General features: G+C 33.6%; 1 protein-coding gene across 1 annotated transcript; it reads right to left on the bottom strand.

Annotated features, from left to right (window-relative positions):
* Positions 1 to 42: 42 nt before the first annotated feature.
* On the bottom strand, positions 43 to 15,083 carry LOC133291792 (uncharacterized). The gene is made up of 14 exons (XM_061490123.1): positions 15,027 to 15,083; positions 14,819 to 14,900; positions 14,345 to 14,455; positions 10,795 to 10,892; positions 10,601 to 10,693; positions 10,311 to 10,447; positions 10,022 to 10,094; positions 9,874 to 9,919; positions 9,671 to 9,780; positions 9,259 to 9,366; positions 9,113 to 9,172; positions 8,388 to 8,449; positions 2,592 to 2,904; positions 43 to 1,246 (listed from the first exon to the last, which is right to left on the bottom strand). Exons 1-14 carry the CDS (start codon positions 15,081 to 15,083, stop codon positions 395 to 397), a joined length of 2,202 nt encoding a protein of 733 aa, XP_061346107.1. The 3' UTR covers positions 43 to 394.
* Positions 15,084 to 19,210: the final 4,127 nt, after the last annotated feature.

The raw sequence follows: 19,210 nt of genomic DNA, 5'->3' as shown, positions 1-19,210 counted from the left end.
CCTTTTTAAGTGGTTTACATAATGAATTCTGTAATCGCCCATATAATATCGTTTCTTTGTCCAACTACACTGTATTAAGTTGCAGTTTACAGAGAACCTAAAACAACACTCTTCCCTTGTTCTTCGTTACAATAAAAGGTGAAGGGAAGGGGTATCTCCTAATGGCAGCAAGATACACACCCAGGAGAGCCTTATGAAATATAAGCATAAGAACAATCTAGAGGAGCTGAATGCCTAGTTTTAAGCCATCTAAAGTTTTTAAGGACAAAAGGGAGTAAGAGGCTCAATTCTGTTTCATCTGCTTCCTATGCAATGAAGGAAGACTAGATAAGTTTTGTCTCTAAACTATACTGGAGGAAATAAAATACCTTCTGCTACCAAAAATTGTTATTCATTACTTGAAGAGACTGGAGAGTGGAGGCAGACTTTGCTTACTTTTATGTGGTTGCTGTCTTTCTTTCTCGTTGAAGACTTCATGTAGTGATAAGTGCAATTTTTTCTTCTTTAAGTCTGGCTCATTTGTTGTTTCTGCATCAACGTTTATGTTACAGTTGTTGGCTATCACCTGATGATTCGTAGACACTTCAGATTGTGATAATGTACACGTGTTGTGATCATCCATCTTCAAGTGCATAGTTTGGTCTAAAGAACTTTTGCTGGCACTGGCACTTTTCTTCCTATCATTTATCAGCTGTTTTTTGTGACTACTTTCCTTTTTTGGCGTAGTCTCTCTCGTCATGGATAGATCAACCTTCTGGTATAACTTAACTAGCTTCTGGTTCTGTTCATTGGTTTCCTTGTTCTCAAATTTCTCAAACACCACATGGTTTGCCGAACCCATTTTCTGCTCAGCAATGCATCCATTCTCAGCCAATTTATGTTTCTTGATTTTTCTTTGCATACGTTCTGGAATTGGTTTTGATAAAACTTGTCTTTTATCTTTCCTTGCCACCAATTGATAATTTACTCGATTCGAAAGTTGCAATTGGCCAATTTCCTTGGTGCCCTCAGTCTTAAGATGAAGTTTTTCAGCCTCAAAATCCTCCCCGTCCCCAACAATTCCACTGCTCATAGTTTCAAGAACAATTTTGCCAAAAACAAATCCAGTCTCTGAAAGATGGCCCCTGCCAAGCATCTCATAATTTATTTCTGAACTTTTTCTTTCACTCCTATAAAACTCAACATCATTGACCAGCGCTTCAAAAATTGCAGAAACAAGTTTCCCTGTTTTCCTTGGTACAAATACCTGAAAGTCGCAAACTTTTCAACTGGATTGGAGGTATGAACTACCACAATGTAACACATCTTCAAATGGACATAAATGATTGATTTACAGACGGGTAAAAGATGAATCAATCAAAACTAAAGGGACAAGTTTAGAATTAGGTATTATATGAATTTGGTAATAGGTTAGGAAGGAAATATGATCATAAGCCCGTTAGAGAAAGGCAAAATTATCTACAGCCTCATTCCAATTTCATATTAAGCCATCTGATGTTTGTTGACTGTTGCCTACTTGCATTCAAACCTTTATTTCTTTCATCAAAAGAAAAATGTATGTTTTTCTCTTTTCCGATGCTACGTTATTCATGAACAAGTTACTTGAAAAGAAAAATCACGTTAATCTTTAAGAGGAGTTTGTAGCTAGTGCAAATAGACTAAATGTCAGAGACCACGAAACTAAGCTTTTACTTAGATACAGTTTTCTCCTTTTCTTACTTCATGATATTATTTGAAAATGCAAAAAATGCAACTATAAGCTACCAATTAAGTTTCCAAAGATACAGTAGAAATATTTTCTGAAGAAGCTAAAATCCAGAGATCATCAGAAGATTCAGAACATTGTTCTCAGATCACAGTCAGGAGAAAACAACTAAGTTTCCATTCTTTGACATTGATACTATCAATTTTTATTTTGCCTATTCTCACGCCTTGTTATGACGGAAAGGGAGCCAAAAAACATGTCTGTCTAAATTTGGTTGCTTCAGACTGAACATTAACCAACTTTATATTTTTATGCCCGGAATCAAAACTAAATCCCAAGATCACATGAAATCAATACATGAAATATGACAATGCAAGTAAAGATTGACATGAAATGAGTTGACTAATCTCAAGATCTGATTAACCATTATGATAGAAACTTATCTGTGATTAAAAGCAGGGCAGCTGCCTGAAAATAATACCTATGAACTGAGGTCTGCCAAAATATTGCGCTTTGGGGCACAAAAGCTGGGATATTTATGAATTATGTTCAGTCAATTATAGCTCTCCATATACTATCCATTTATTTAGTGACATAATATCTCTTTTGAACGGGTGTATTCATATTTTATGTTGAGCTACGTTTGAGTAAAAAAAATTTCTTATTGTTCTTTACATGATATTAGAACTACTTTAAATTTCAAAGCCCAGACAAACCATTAGTAAGGTCTAACCAGAAACAATTATCACAAAAACCCTATGGCATGTTTGAATATCTCAGTCAATTAGAACAGAACTTGATCCCTTTGCAACTACTACGCAATCAACCAGCCACGCAATTTTCAAACCTTATCTAAAAGTATATATACCAAAATTAATTTACTTACCATGCCAGACCGTGGAAAAGAAGGGTATCTAGACATGGATTGAAGAAGACTATTATTCTCAACCAGAGCACGTAAGGAGTCCATCACCAAAGATGCCAATTTAGCGACTGCTTTTGCAATTTCTTCATCTGATTTGTATACATTGGACCTCCTTATTTCAGGTGCAAAATTAACACACAATTTTTCACGTTCTTTAGCAAATTTAACACCTTCTTCCCACTCCCCATGATAGAGAACAGAAGCAAGCGCCCACACCACAAGAGCATCTTGAGGGTTATTTACTAATGCCAGGTGAAAGGCTAGCAATCCAATCCTGTAACATGTACAAATATACAATGGTGTCTCAAACACCCATGAGTGAAGGAGATATATAAATTCAAAAACAACAACATCCATCCAAGCTACAACAGAAAATAAGATTGAACAAATCAGTTGTTCCCCATCTCCACCTCCACCCACAAAAACCTAATAAGAAAAAAAGATTTCGCAACTAGATCAACAGCTGATTGTTGCCCTGGTACCTAACATGATTAATGAATTAGAACATACATTTATTACTAAAAGTGACTCACAATGAGTAGTTGTTTCGACTATCCTCAGTAGTCATACTTATGATATCTCCTACGAAGGCATTTCAAAAAGTTGCACCAAACGCAGATTTTGCATGTGCCAATTACATTCACAGACTGGATATGGCAAAAATACATATCAGGTAATACTTTCCATTTTAATATTTTGCAGGAATATACTTTCCATATGGCCCAATATGTTGTCAATACAGCATGGGCACACTGGTGGAAAAATTGTTAATTGTTTAGCAAGGAGAGATCCATTGTTAACTGAAAATCAAGCTCATCTATAAATACTAGTGCCTGTTTGGCCTTGCTTATTTTCAGTTTCTCTTCTGCTTAAAACCACAAAACCGCTCCAAATAATATTATAGAAAAGCTCTTAATAAAAGGAGCTATTTTTTAATGAAGAAAAGTGAAAAAACAAGCTTCGTTTTAGAAGCTTCTATGAGGAGCATCCGGATTCTCTTTCACTCTCACTCAATTCCATTTATTTCTCTCGGTATGACAAGATCCACCTCCCACCTTTTTTTTTGTTTCTCATAAACAAAACAAAAAAAGTAAAAAAAATCCCATTAAAATGAAAACCCCAAGGACAAAATCCTTGATTTATTCTTTTTACATTTTCTATAAGAAAATTAAAGAGGGTGAGCCTGGTGTAGTCGTAAAATTGCTCTTTCTTGACTAAAAGGTCATAGGTTCAAATTCGAGAAAAAACCTATTTTCAAATATACAAGGATAAGACTACGCACAAGGATTGTCCTCACTCAGTCACCCCTACCCTCGCTAGTTGAGGTTTAAATTTTTTTTTTCTATAGAAAAAATCAAAATCAAACTAAAGAACACAATTCAATCGATTGCTCTGAGCTTCACCCATAGTTGCGGTGAAAACCCAATAGACTCCAAAGGAAGTTGGGGACATCATCATCAACAAAATCTTCCTCGTCTCTATCACCGAGATAGAACCTATTAGAGAAATATAATATAAATATATTAATGTGGCCTTCACCTAACAACTTAAATTTATAGGTTGAATTGGTTCTTTATATGGTATCAGAGCCTTTGTAACCAAGTAATCACAAGTTCAATCCTCACCGCTCCCATTCTATTAATAAATAATTAAATATTGTGGAATTTCTTAACATATATAGGTGGGCTTGTGCATTGTCAGCCCAATGGACTCTTTTGTGAGTCGGCGTGTTAGAAAAATATAATGTAAAACTATTAATGTGGGCTTCACCCAACATATTAGGCTTTTGGGTTGAATTTATTCTTTACAATACCAATTAAAGAATCATGTACATGGAATTGACCGTGGGAGAGATTCTCAGCAAAGGTAAGGAATTGCATCTCTTGCATGATTCCATGGAAAGGGTTCTCATTGATTGCCTCTCCAACGATTTCCCCGCTGCCGCCGTTTTGCGCACAAAATGAGGGGAAAGAAAATCACCAACATGAAGGACAAGAATTTGAGGTCGAAGATGGAAGCCGTGGTGAGGGAGGCAAATGACTACGTTTGATATTGCTTGAACTTTAAAGTTGTAACATCCAAAAAATAATAATAATTAAAAATAATAATAAAATAATATTTAAAAAAAGATATGGCATGAAGGGGGGGCAACATGAAAGAAAGAGGGAAAGAGAAAGATAGAAGCAAAAAGGGAAAAGTAATGTTGGGAGTGAACTTCATTCTTTGAAATTCACTATTTTTCATCTATTTCTATGTTTATATTTGGTATTGGGGAAGTTGTTTTTCTATAAGTTGTGGAGGTGTCCTTACCATGACCCAAACCATTTTCTTATAGAATTCTTCTACACTTTGGTTTTATCTTCTACCATTTGGTTTAATCGTCTAAACTTTGGTTTTATGGATTTGATGGATCTGTTCATATTGGTTATAAAGATGGTATTGGATCAAGACTATGGAACTAATTGATTTGTATTCCTTTGGTACCATACCAAAAGAATATTAAAAAAAATATATAATCTTTAACTGAATGATTCTGATGTGAATTAACCCAAGGAAATTCGGAATAGATGATAATGTTGTAAGAAACGCCTTAATTGGTTTTGAGCTCGGCCACACAGTAACCTTTCACATTCAAAGACTCTCAGAGGCTGGGCATTAGTAGTTTCAGTTAAAAATTACATGTTCTCTTCTATATTTATTATTCCAGTTATTATTGAAATATATATTTTCTTATCATAAACATGCTTAGAGAGAATGATAATTTCCGTTATAGCAGCTGGATTGGTTATAGTTTGAAAACTTCAATATTACTGAGATTTATCTCATATTTGTGTTTTTTATGCTAACCCTTCCAGAGAATAAAAATGCCTAGTATATGTATCATCGGAGAAGGTTGGAGCATACTAATTAACGACTTCGAAGACCAAACAGAGTTCCGGGTGATTGTAGACACTCATGGTGCAGCTGTAGTTTTCTACCATGATAGGGTAAAAACATTTCCTTTTAATCTGGATGACTAAATATGTGAAGGTTTAGATAAAGTTCCTACTTAATAACGAATAGATAAGAGTGGGAATTAATCTTGATTAACTAGATGGCTTGCGTGCCATAACCACTATTGTGAAATAGTTTTAGTCACCATAAATCAATGTACTTAACTCTATCTAATGTATAATTAACTTTAAGGGTGCTCTGTCATTTGCCTTCTTTTATAACCGTTGCTTTAGAATTTTATATCCCTTTATTCTTTCATAATTCTTATTTTTTTATTTAAAGTATTACTTAAGATTAATGTTATATTCTTTATGCTAGCTAGCTATAGAGGGTGTTACAAAAGTAGCTTTTAAATTAAAAAAAATTATATAATCATCAAATAACTTTAGTTTTAACTTTTAAGGTATTATTTTTAGCTTTACCTTTAAAGTAACTTTTAAGTCAAAAAAAAAAAAAAAAACTGAGCAACTCATGCTCCTAATAACTTATTTTCAAGCTAAAGTGAACCAAAATGAATATAAGTATTAGGAAATGACTCGTTGATGGCGTGGAATCTAGGGTTCATCGAATACTCACGATTATGATAGCCTAGTGCAAGTGTTAATCCATTCATTTTGGGAGAAAGTGAATGAGGAACAAGAATGTATATGATTATAAAGAGGATTTTTTTTATAATTGTATGTCTCTATCCTAGACCTAATCTTTTTAGATGGAAATCACCAAACCCAAAATGTTCCAATATTTGCCCTTTCTAACTATGCTCTTACCTTTCAAAGACATTAAAGATGAACCATCCCAAAAAGAAGGGGAAAAAGTACCATTGTTGTAGTCACTTTTCAATATGGTGATCTGTAATGAATCATTTCAATCGAAAAGCTTAAGCTGTTAGATGAAGGTCACATTAATAGTTTTATATTATATTTCTCTTACATGCCCCTTCAGACAAGAACCAATTGGGTTTGAGATTGAAGGGTGGACAGTGCACAGGTCCACCAATCTCTGATGAGAAACTCCACAATATTTAATTATTTATAATAGAATGGGGATGATGAGGATCGAACTTGTGTTGGCTTAGTCACAAAGGCTCTGATATTATATAATAGACCATTTCAACTCAAAAGCTTAAGCAATTAGGTGAAGGCCACATTAATGGTTTTATATTATATTTCTCTAATATGATCAAAGTTTTTAGTTGGAAAGGTAGGTGTTTGGCATGTCCCTTGGTTGCGAATTTTTTTAGTAGGGCGGGTAGCTTTGGAAAAATAATCGATAAGACATTCAGAACTGTGTCAGAGTTGCTATCTAGGGAACAGAGAGAAAGGAGGTTTGATTTAATGACCCTTGTTTGTAAATGACACCATTATGTTATGCTGACTTCTTTCTTGGCTTACCTTGTTGGTTGTTTTTATTTGCCAAAATGGGATGAAACATTTTCACAATACTTAGCCTTCATCTGCCATGTTAGTCACCAAGTCAGCTAAGCTAGACGGTTGATTGAAATTTGCATGAATTTTCAGTCACACATACAGTTTCAAGCACCTAAAATCGTCTATATAATATATGGTATCAAACAACTAAAACCCAGTTACACAGACAGGAGCATCGAATGTTTGAAAACTAGACTTACTACTAGCATCGAATGTTTGAAAACTAGACTTAGTACTAATTCCCCAGTTACCTAAAGACTAGCTAGAAAAACATACAAAGCTAGTCGAAGCAATAACAAGAATATTTCTAGTGGAACATCTTTCACAATCCCTGGAGAGATAGTTCACTAATAGACCGAAGGATAAGTAATTCGACTAACTATGATGAATGTGCTACCTATGGATATGATGCCGGAAATAAACCGATTTTATCTCACCCTTCAATTCGAATTAGCAAAAGTAATGTCTCCTTGCATAATATGGATTCCGAACATTCATGATCTATTTTATTTAGTTATTCAGCTATTTTATTTAGTTATTCAGTTAAACCAATTATTCGTTATTGGAGCAGATAGCAACAACCATCTCATCCGGGAAAAGCCATCTTTTTATCAACAATGTCTTTGTCATTTGATCCAATAGCGTTCATGTAAAGTTTCACAAATTAGCTCTGCTACTTGATATAAGCTTTAAGAGGAGGGATATTCTCACTACCAAAAATTTCCACTACTAACTTACTACCTATCTAATCACCATTAGATTAATATTTTCTCTCTCTTCAAAAACTTTTTGACATTCTCTCTCTTTGATCTAATGGTAATTAAATTAGTAGTAAGTTGGTAGTGGAAAATTTTGGTAGTGAGAATATCCTCTCTAAAGCTTTAATGCCTCTGTTGAGATATATAAAATCATTAATGTAACCTCACCCAATAGCTTAAGCTTTTGGGTTGAATTGATTCTTTACATGGTATCAGAGCCTCGTGTCCCGGGTTCGATCCTCGCCGCCCCCCATTTTCTTTCAAGTGGAATTTCTTTATTTGCACAGGTGGGCCTGTGCATTGTCCACCCTTCAAGCCCAGTGGGCTCTCGTGTGAGGGGGCGTGTTGAGATATATAAAATCATTAATATAACCTCACCCAATAACTTAAGCTTTTGGGTTGAATTGGTTCTTTACAGTCTCATTAGATATTCTTTCTTGCTCGTACCTACATCCTAAAGTTGTCCCTACATCCCTGGTTGCAGGAAAATTAGTCCTAAGATCTTAGGGTCAATTGGATTTATTTTTTTCCTTTTAGAGAGAGGATTCGTGTAACAAACAGAACTAGCAATCACTCACCAGAGAGTGCAATCAGAAGGTCGATCACAAGCAACCACATTATCCAGATGGAAGAATAATTTCTGCAAAAGTAACAGCACCATAAGTGAAAGCCTAAAAGTTTGATAAGTACACTTGTTATCATAGTGACTAAGGCAACGCTTGTTTGAGTAGGTGGAAATGAGAAGGTGAAAAATAATACTGCACTGGGACGCAATTAAGTCTTCATACATGTTATCTTTATATTCTTATCTTTCATCTAGACTTTATTGTGACAAACTACATATCTAATTTTCCACCTACTCATACAAGCATAGCCTAAGAATATGTGAGAACCTCTTCATAGTCTATGTTTCTTAATGTTGGATTGGCGTACTGTAAGAGTAAGTAACATCATTTAAACTATCCAACTTATCTTCAGTTTTAAAAAGCAAATTCTTCTCCAATTATCAGAGAAGTAGCAATAATCTTCTCCAACTATGTCCTTACAGTTCAAAGTTTTAAGTTACTCAAAATGTTCACTGATCAAATAATTATATTTTGAATGACACCAGATATTTAATTATTTTTAGCAATATTTGTTTATTAAACATCAAAGCATTCAAATAGTGATCCAGTTAACTGTGAACTATCAACTTATTGTAGCATATTCCTTCTGCTTGTAATGACTTTGGCATTTGCGTTCATTTAATCAAAATCATATCATTAAAAGCACGTTCTACAATTATTTCACAAATCTAGCTTACCATTAACATGTTGGAAGCCTGAGCATCTTCTTTACTTGTCTGTTCGTCAAGATATGCTGCCTATAACCAACTAATGAGTAACATTTGTATTTGGCTGATAGGCATATTATTAGAAAACTTAAAGTCAGCAACTCAATTAGACTTACATGCACAGGAAGTAAAAATTCAAGCAGGTTGAATTTCCAGAGCAAGCGCAGAGATGGCTCAGCAGCTCCATAAGATAGCATATAGTTCAATTCAATCATTATTTTATTCTGAAATATATAAAGAACAGCAGCAGGGTGAGTGAAGAAGCTAAAACTATAAATCTATAATTACTTTGATATCCAAAAGCAAAACCTTATGAGTATGTTCAGTAATAGACAGTTTTACCCTTCCCAATTGTCAATAACAAGAATAATGATGAAGTGCAATAATAAAAAAAAGGCAGCATTTCTACGCAGCCCATGGACAACAAATACAAGGAGAAGCAATATCAGTAAAACTAAACGATGAAAGAAAAAATATTATGCCAAATTCAGGCAGCAAACCATCATCATAAAATTCCATTTGAGGTACCTTGTCCAAGCTTTTAACTAGTGATGAATATGTCCAGATTGCAGCCTCAGTCTCCTTTGATAATGATAAACCTAGACGAGCTGCAATTCTAAAGCCGCGCAAAATTCTCCCTGCACAGAGGTTTCACATGCAACATCATTTTCATAGTAAATGTTAATTAATATGGTCAATGTTCATGCTAATGAGAGTATGATACTACCTACCAGGATCCTCTTTAAAGGACAGCTGAGCAGGGATCACAGTTTCTAGCTGAATCCATATCAACAAGCATAATTACATATCAGCATAATTACAAGTTACAATCATGCTTCAGGGTGTAAAGGTTCATCAACAAATCCAATAAAGAGTTACCTTAAAGGACCTCAAATCGGCCATTCCATTGGCATAATCGTAGATTTTATTGTCAAAAGGATCATAAAATAAACTGCTTCCACAGTAAGAAAAGGATTAATAAGATGGATAAAAATGAAACACCAAAGATAAACACTAATACTTACTGCAACTTCCGATCCTTTGTAACATAATCAAAAAACCCATTGAAAAGAGAAAGAAAAAGTTTGAAGCTACGTATACAAACAAATAGATTCCCTACAAGTTATAAAAAATTAAATAAATAAATAAAACAAAAACCCAACAGTACCTATTAATTGTGAAGTCCCTGTGCAAGGAGTTTTTACAGCGAATTAAGTCTTCTCTATTACTGCATTTGGGCAGCTGAAAATATAAAGATCGCTCCTTCCCTTTGGAAGTTTGTGCCACTGTCTCAAAACTGGTTACCTTATCCAATATAAATAAATTGGTTAATTAATTTATTGAAATTACATTAATCAAAGAAGGATCTCCAAATGGAGAGCACGTTAAATCATACATGTAATTTGTAGCTTAAAAAATGTACAGATATAACCTTGTATAACTACTCAATAAACAAACCTCTACTACAGAACCTTTTATATGAACCAGGCATACTGGAAAACGCCGTCCAACAACTTCAGCACGAGCTGAACGACGAAAATGCTTTCTCACCTGTCAGATATCATTGGAGAGAAAAAAAAAACATTAAAACTCACTACAAATGTATATTGTCCTTCCCATATAGTTAATAAATTGAATTGTTGTCACAAAACCTCCATAAGCTTTGCTGTGGTGATCACATCAAAATCTTTTGGAGTTCTATTTAGTAGTAGATCTCTCACACACCCTCCTACTAAGTAGGACTCAAATCCTGGAATTCACAGAAGTTGAAAGAATCTAGTTATCAAAAAAGAAAATCCGGGTAGTAACAGAACATAGAAAAGTTCAAGGTAAATGATATTTAGTACCAGAAGAAGTTTTTTTATTTTTTTAAAAAAAGAGCCAGTATAGTACAAACTACAAAGGCTTTTTTAAAAAAGGCATTTCCAAGATCTGTCTAATTATGCTTTTTCCCCCTAGTTCAGCTAAGATCAAGCAAGAAAACTTTTTAAAAGACGGCAGGGGAAGCATGGAAATTGTTAAGAATATCTTAAAAGTATCTTGAGAGCTGTGTTGTCAGCATACATGTACGACTACCGGTATTAGCATGGGTATGGGGTACAACAATTTCTAAAACTAAAGTACGGGGTATGGAAGGATCTATTATATAAAAATAGAAAAACATAAATATTAAAGTATTGAAATCATAAGATAAATACAATTTTCATAATGTCCTAACTCAAGTAACAAAAATATCTAAAGATGGCACAAGTTTTGAAGGGAGTAAAGTAGCAGTTTCTTTCTTTCAGTAACAAACCAGACAACATTAGCAACAAAACTTGGTGTTCTGAATGAACTGATTTGTACTTGAGTGATAAGTGTTGGGTACATATCCATGTGAACCTAACATGTATGAATACAGAAATTATTTAGGAGTACCCATGCATCATAGATTGAGGGTATTTTAACATATTGATACGAATCTTGGGAGAACCTCACCCCAAAAGCTAGCTCATAAGGTAAAAGAGCCCAAAGTCCATATAAACTCCACATCAAACCTTATATTTCTGATATGGGACTCAAATTTCATACCTCACAATTGGGTTGTAACATACCACCACCCTCCGTAGCCCCGGCTCCCATGCAGCCTGACTTTGCGCTAGTCTTTTACTAGCCCTGGGCGAACACTGCAATGCCAGCTTCATTAGCAGCGCTGCTCGATTGCAACTGGGAGATATAGTGGAAGGCTCTGATACCAATTGATACGATCCTTAGGAGAGCCTCACCCTAAAAGCTAGCTCATAAGGTAGGAGAGCCCAAAGTCCATATAAACCCCACACCAGACCCTTATGTTTCCAATGTGGGACTCCAAATCTCATACATTGCAATAGGATTGTAACATCCCGCCACGCTTCGCAGCCTCGGCGTCCATGTGGTCTGACTTTGCGCTAGTCTTTTACTAGCCCTGGGCGAACACTGCGATGCCAGCGCCACCAGTCGCACCACTCGATTGCAACTAGGAAACATAATGGAAGACTCTAATACCAATTGATACGAACCTTGGGAGGACCTCACCCCAAAAGCTAGCTTGTAAGGTAGGAGAGCACAAAGTCCATATAAACCCCACACCAGACCCTTATGTTTCCGATGTGGGATCAAGTCTCATACCTTGCAATTGGAATGTAACACATATCTTCATAATATTTGTAATATCTTAGAATGTCTTTAGAATATATTGTGGAATCAATTAGTCGTCTAATTGAGGAAGCAATCTTAGGATTTGTTTCTTGTTTGTTGTTTTATGATTTGTTTCCTTATTTAGTTTGGGTTAGTCGTCGTGTTGCATCAATGGTCGGGCTTTTAGTATGAGTACTAAATTTGTACTAGACCTAATTATTAATATAAATAGGACCATTGAGTCAGCATTTTGTATCATATTAATACATACCATATCAATATGATCTTCTCATATTGAGTATTCCTTTTTTCTCTACCAAAGCCCTATTTTCAACAGAAATATCCTTTAACCTCATGGACTAGCAATTCCATTGGCTCAAAGCGGAAACAATGGTCCGTGACTTTAGTGAGGTGTCTACATTATTAGGAGTAGCTAGTACGAACACTCCAAAAAATAGGGAGTGTCGTGTCCGACATTCCCAACACGTTGACCATTTCGACACGCGAATTTGACCGTGTCTGACACGCTCCAACACGGTCAAATGGCATTTTCATAAATATATTATATTTAAAAAAAAAATTAAAAATTAAAAAATATTAATAAAGCTTCCACCTGATCATATCAAAAAAAAATTGCCTTTTTTCCCCTTAAGTAGATAATAGATCATCTCAACAATATCGTTATCATTCCTGTTACGCTCTTGTTGTGTCTCCTTCTCTCTAATTTGATTTGATCTCTCTCTCTCATCTCAGATCTTGTTCTTTTATTAAAGCTTCCTCCTTTATAACGTGTTGATGGATATTATTTAGTTTAGTTTCATTTTTTTGTTAAATTATTGAATATTAAATGAAATATACAGTATCATCAACATCAACAACACCTTTATCCCAAATTAATTCAGGTCGGTGGTAGATGAACCCAAATAAAAGATACGAAAGGGTTGAAAAAAGATAAAAAATAAAAATAAATAAATAAGATAGTAATAATATATATGTATATATATATATATATAAATGTAAAAGTGATAAAAGAGGAGGAAAAGAAGAAGAGGGGGGAGATGAAGAGGAAAAAGGACTAAAAAGGGACCATCTGGAACATAGGAATAACAACGGATCTCACCCTCCACCATGCTTATAGTTTTTCTCCATTTCATTCTAAGGCACATCGTCCGCCAATCTATATCACAATCCATTAAATCTTGCTTCACTACCTTCCCCAAGTAAGTTTCGGTCTACCTCTATCTTTCTTTGTGTTGAGCTCTTGATAACAAACTTTTGTTCTTACGGGAGCATCCAAGGACCTTCTCATTACGTGCCCAAACCATCTCAATCTATGTTCTCTCATCTTTTCAGCCACCGGTAGCACTCGTCAAATATCTTCATTTCTCATCTTATCCATCCTTGTATAACCACACATCTACCTTAACATCCTCATCTCTGCTACTTCCATTTTATGCTCATGTTGCCTATGTGCTGGCCAACATTCAGCCCCATATAGCATTCCAGGCCTTATTGTTGTTCTATAGATTTTTCCTTTTAACTTAAGGGGGATTTTGCGGTCACACAAAAACCCAAATGCACTATGTCATTTCATCCACCCTGCTCTGATTATATGATTTACATCCTCATCAATCTCTCCACCTTTTTGCAAAATAGATCCCAGGTATCTAAAAGCATTTTTCTTGGGTACCTCTTGACCAAGTAGATGCAAGGGATCTTGGGTATCACTATATAAATTAAAAATATTATTTAATATTAAAACGTGTCCCAACGTGTCAAAATTCATATTTTTTTAGGATTAACATGTCAAAGTGTCATATCGTGTCATGCCATGTGTCGCGTGTCGTGTCGGTGCTACATAGAGTAAGAGTACCCAGTTACTAAGATCAAAGTTTCAAAATCAAGTAAAAAGAAAATAAACTTGCAAGGAAGGCAATGCTCATCTTTTATCATTAGTAGGGAATAAGAAAAGGAGAAGGATATTTTACAAGTCTGCATATAATCTCCCTTAAGTAAGGGTGACGTGGGTTATAAGAAATTTCTCACCTTTTCTCCGAAGCAGGTTAAGGACAAACCAAGAGGGCTGTGAAATCATAGATCTAGTTATGCCAAGCTTCCTTGCGTCCAAAGTCTTCCATTGTGTTATGTCAATGCGGCCTGGACAACAGCTTAAAATTGTAACCAGGTCTTACATGTAGATACGCATACTCAACTAAGGCATTGGTCACAATCACATATATGCAATCAGAATCAAAACATTGCTTTACCATTACATTACAGCCATCAATAACATGATGAAAAACTGATTTTTGGGTAACCACTTCCCCTCAATATTTCATATGAAAGTTACCTATGCGTTTATATGCATTCTGCTTGATAACAGCCACGGTGGCTGATGAGAACCCAAAATAATAAATTAAGATAAGATGAAAAAACAACCACAACCAAAGTAAAAAAAATATTCCAATCCTGGTGCTGAGCTGATATAATGAGCAAAATAAAATGCACAAGCAAATTCACCTCGGCAAGCCAAGTAATCGGGGTCTATTTCTGGAGACACTTTATCTTGTCCTCTTCCTTTGGGCAAACTAGAGTGGAAGCTCTGCAACAAAGAATTCAAGGTCAAACAGAAGGGTGGGTTTAGAAAGAGATGTCCAAAGTCACAAGGTGTTTGAGAAATTGTCCCAACCAAAATAAGAGAAGAGAGAGTAGTGTTAGTTACGTGTACCTGTGAGTTGATCAGGGTTTTCAAACGAGCAAGCACGCCGCGCTTGTTGTTGTTCATTCTGAGGGGAACCACTGTTGTAGCATGAAACCACTTCAGCGCTAAGTAAGAACACCACTTTAGTTCGTTTCGAGCGGCACAAATGTTTTTTCTGCACGTTGCCTCTAATTATAGTCTAATATGATATCAGACATCTTATGCCATAAAAATAAAAAAATATGGGGAGTCGTATATTAAAAAAAGTCATGTATAATATTTATCTCAACATGAAAATTGAACAGTGTGTAGAAAATTTTCCTACATAAAAAGTATAAAATCCATTTTTTATCTGTAATTGTTTTCAAATCGTAATTAGTTTAATATTTTGGGATTCGATATTATGCTTAATTTTTTTATGCCTACCTTATTTATCATCTTTTAACATTATTAAATTATAATCTTAAGAAGAAAAAATGATAAAAGTTAATTGAGATTTTAATTTAATAGTGTTGGAAAGTAATAAATAAGGTAAGTACGAAAAAATAGATAAAATAACTTATCCCTAATATTATAAATATAATTAGTCATTACCTTAATTTAATTAAGGAGATAGATTTCTCACACATGATATTGTAGGATCCATCACTTAAAAAAAAACTGAAGGGACCCATCAATTTATTTGTGCAGGGAGACAATTTCTCTATTAAGATGAGAAACCTTTTTTCCTTTAATTAATAACTAGGTTTTGATGCGTTTTGTGATTGTTATTTTCATTAATTTAGTTACAGTTAAGGATTAAGATCTTACTTACAAGCAGGAAAAGCCTGTTTTTTTTTTTTCTCAATGTCAAAATAACTTTTTGTTGCATGGTTAACTCTAAATTTGTTTTAACTCAATATCACATTAATAGGTTAGGACTCTTTTTGACTTATTTACAAAAGAAATTTATATCATGCAATTTCTTCTCTGTTTACGTTGACATAAGATGGTAATAAGTGTGAATGGTGTATCTTTCCCATGTGGGTAATGAATGATGCTACAGTATTACAAAAAATCTAATGGGGTTAAGGAATGAATGAATCAAAACTTCAATGGAGATATTGAGAATACAGATGTACTGAAATTATTCAAAAAAATCTGATTCATACTAAGTTGCGTGGTGTATTAAATAGGAAGCTACAAATTAGTGCGAGTATACTGAAGCTCAGTAAATAGCTGAATTTTATGGGAGTGTGAGTTCAATACAATGATGGGATAAAGTAACAGCAGGGTTATCTCGAGATTTTGAGACCTCTCTCGTATGGAGATATTGATTATTTAGAGAGTAATACCATGGAGAAGAAGGAACGATTTCCTCTTCTAAGGATCCTTGTGTGTAACCGTTGTGTCAAAATCATTATGAACCTGTAATTTTTCGGCAACTTCTATATCTGCTAGGGCTAACATGACGTAAGGGTCCGTTTGGTACGTGGCTTTTGGTCGAATTTTCGGAAAATTAATTTTTTCTAAATTTTAAATTTTCAGATATTATTGTAGACTGAATGTAAAAATTATATTTTTGAAAATCGAGATTCTCAGACAAAAAAAAATTTCTCCTCTACCAAACGCCCCCTAAGGGTCCAGAATATGAGATATTGAGATACATGTGAAAGGGAAGTAGAGTGTGGACCATTATATAGGGTCTGAGATAGGTTTCAAAAAATAACCTTATTCATCGGTTCAAGACATGTACAGCGATTGCTCTAGAACACACGTTAAATTTAAAGAGGAAGATTATACTTACATCTTTTTTTTTTTTATAACCTCTTACAATCATATCTTATTACCGTTGATTTTCGTCAATCAACGGTTATCATTTATTGTGAATTAATAATTAATTAATAAGTTTAATTTGCTAAAATGATAACCGTTGATTAGCAGAAATCAACGGTGATAAGATATGGTTGCAAGAGGTTGTAAAAAAAAGTTATAACTATAACCTTGCTCAAATTTAAAAGTATAATTTATTTTGAATGAAAAAAAAAATGTGTTTGATATTTTTTTTCTTTGAGTGAGTAGAATGGTTTCACAAAGAATGATAAATATTTTATTATGAAAACAAATCATGATTATCTCATGCATTATATTCTTAAGTGAAGAATAATTTATATATTCGATATCAATCGCTAATCAAGTTATATTAAAAGTTAATAACTTTCATTTACTTCTGTATATCAGTTAGTGAGCGTTTTGTGTATTTTATATATTTTTTAAAATTAAACTATGGTTAAAATGTATATACATTTAAAAAATATAATTATGAGAATTTTGAATTTTATTTTTAAAAAAAAATGAAAGTAACTCATGTAAGTTTTTGATTAAGAATACAGTAAGAAAATGAGCAATGTAACGTTTGGTATGAAAAAATTTGTTACAAAGTTAGTTAAAAAAACAAGAAAGCATAATAACAATGCATAGGTGAATAATTTGAAAGTAATTTATTTACATTCTATCACATGTATTTAACCAATGATATTAATTTATATAACTTTCACTTAATTCTTTTCGTACAAATTAAAATTTTACATAGTAATATATATAAAAAAAAATTACATAGTGAATAACTCGTTCTCAAATAGATAGTCATATTTAATAATAGGGATAGATAATTTTTTCTTTAGTATATAAAATTATAATTAGCTCAAAATATTTACATTGACACGCCTATTTTTTACAAGGCTACAGGTAGGGGTGTAAATGGGTTAAACTGGCCTACAGGGGCCTATGGCTTAGGTTTTTTCACCTTTTTACCCCTTATTAATTAATTAATAACCATTTTGCCCCTGATTCGAAACTATTTATCAATCTGTCCCTCTTTAGTCGACTACCTTGCATTTTTAATCGACTAAATGACCAAAACAGACAAAAAATGGCTGCTGGGAGATTTAGTCGACTAAATCTCCTTATTTAGTCGACTAAATCTTCATATTTTACAAAAAAAAAAATAAGTCAGTATGATTTTAATCGATTAAGTAGAGAGATTTAGTCGATTAAATCTCCTAACAACCGTTTAGTCGATTAAAAATGCAAGGTAGTCGATTAAAGAGGGGCAGATTGGTAGATAGTTTCGAATCAGGGGCAAAATGGTTATTAATTAATTAATAAGGGGCAAAAGGGTGAAAAAGCCCTACGGCTTAGCTTATATTAGGCCAAGTTTGGACCTATTACAAATAGTAAAGTAGAACATGCCTAGTCTTTTAAATAAACCTATTTAGAAAATAGGCTATAGATTTTTTTATACATGTTGGACCTATAAGTCTACAGGTATGCTTATATCATATTTTTTATTTTAAATAAAATAAATAAAATTATTATTTTAATAATTTTGAATAATAAAATAATATTATTTTAGTTATTTTTTTAATTGTTGAATGTTTAATAAGATTAAACAGGCTTAAGTAAAAGCTTTTATTTCTTAAATATAGGTCAAATCAGATTTGTAATTTAGGACCTACATAGGCTAACAGGCCAGACCAGATGCAATGTTTTTTTATCCAGGCTTGACTTATTTAAGTCATCTAGCCTAATCTGTTTAGACCTCTAGCTACACGGCGTCAGTGACTTAGATACAATTACAAAATATTTATACTTTTGAAAATTTCCAATAATTTAATAGTGGGTTTTGCATTTGTCATGTTGCATGACAAATACAAAGTTTCCTATACATATATCAATATTTGTGTTGTACTTTTTTTTTCTTTCTTTTTTAAACATGGTGGATCTCACACTTATTGTCTCTATAACATGACAAGAAAATTTTCCTATAACATGATACTTGTTTTTTCCTTTAATAGTTTATGAATCAATTTAATAAGTTGCTAAGCTTTATTAAAAGGGTAATGTTAATGAGCTCCACTCCTAAAAGCACATGTAGTCAGAGTCGTTCACAATGAACAATGTTTTTATGTATTAAATTAAGGGAAATTTCTAAGGTACAACCGTGGTACCTTTTTTTAGTGGGGAACACTAATTAAAAATGGAGAGAGAACGTAAAAGTGAGATAAAAAAATAAAAAAATAATCCAAATGACAAAATTTGAATGGAATTTATACTTATAACTGTGGTACCAAAAGTTTGCTCTAAATTAAGGGAAAACATTTTTCATCGATTTGCGTGTAAAGCTTTTTTTTTTCCAATAAATATGGAGTCCACCCCTAGTTAAGTTACAA

This window comes from Gastrolobium bilobum, unplaced genomic scaffold (genome assembly GCF_033153095.1).
Source record: "Gastrolobium bilobum isolate Gb01-03AN ecotype WA unplaced genomic scaffold, APGP_CSIRO_Gbil_v1 utg1885, whole genome shotgun sequence".
Lineage (NCBI taxonomy): Eukaryota > Viridiplantae > Streptophyta > Magnoliopsida > Fabales > Fabaceae > Gastrolobium > Gastrolobium bilobum.
This window is presented reverse-complemented; position numbering and strand designations above follow the sequence as displayed.

Bases quoted from the DNA above. Each gene is read 5' to 3' on its own strand.
- LOC133291792 (XM_061490123.1), bottom strand. From the start codon at position 15,083: ATGAACAACAACAAGCGCGGCGTGCTTGCTCGTTTGAAAACCCTGATC. The intron at 9,781-9,873 runs GTAGGTAGTATC...ACCTCTGTGCAG, and splicing joins GTCCTTTAAAGAGGATCCTG to GGAGAATTTTGCGCGGCTTT. The intron at 2,905-8,387 runs GTGAGTGATTGC...TACATGTTACAG, and splicing joins CCTTCTGATTGCACTCTCTG to GATTGGATTGCTAGCCTTTC.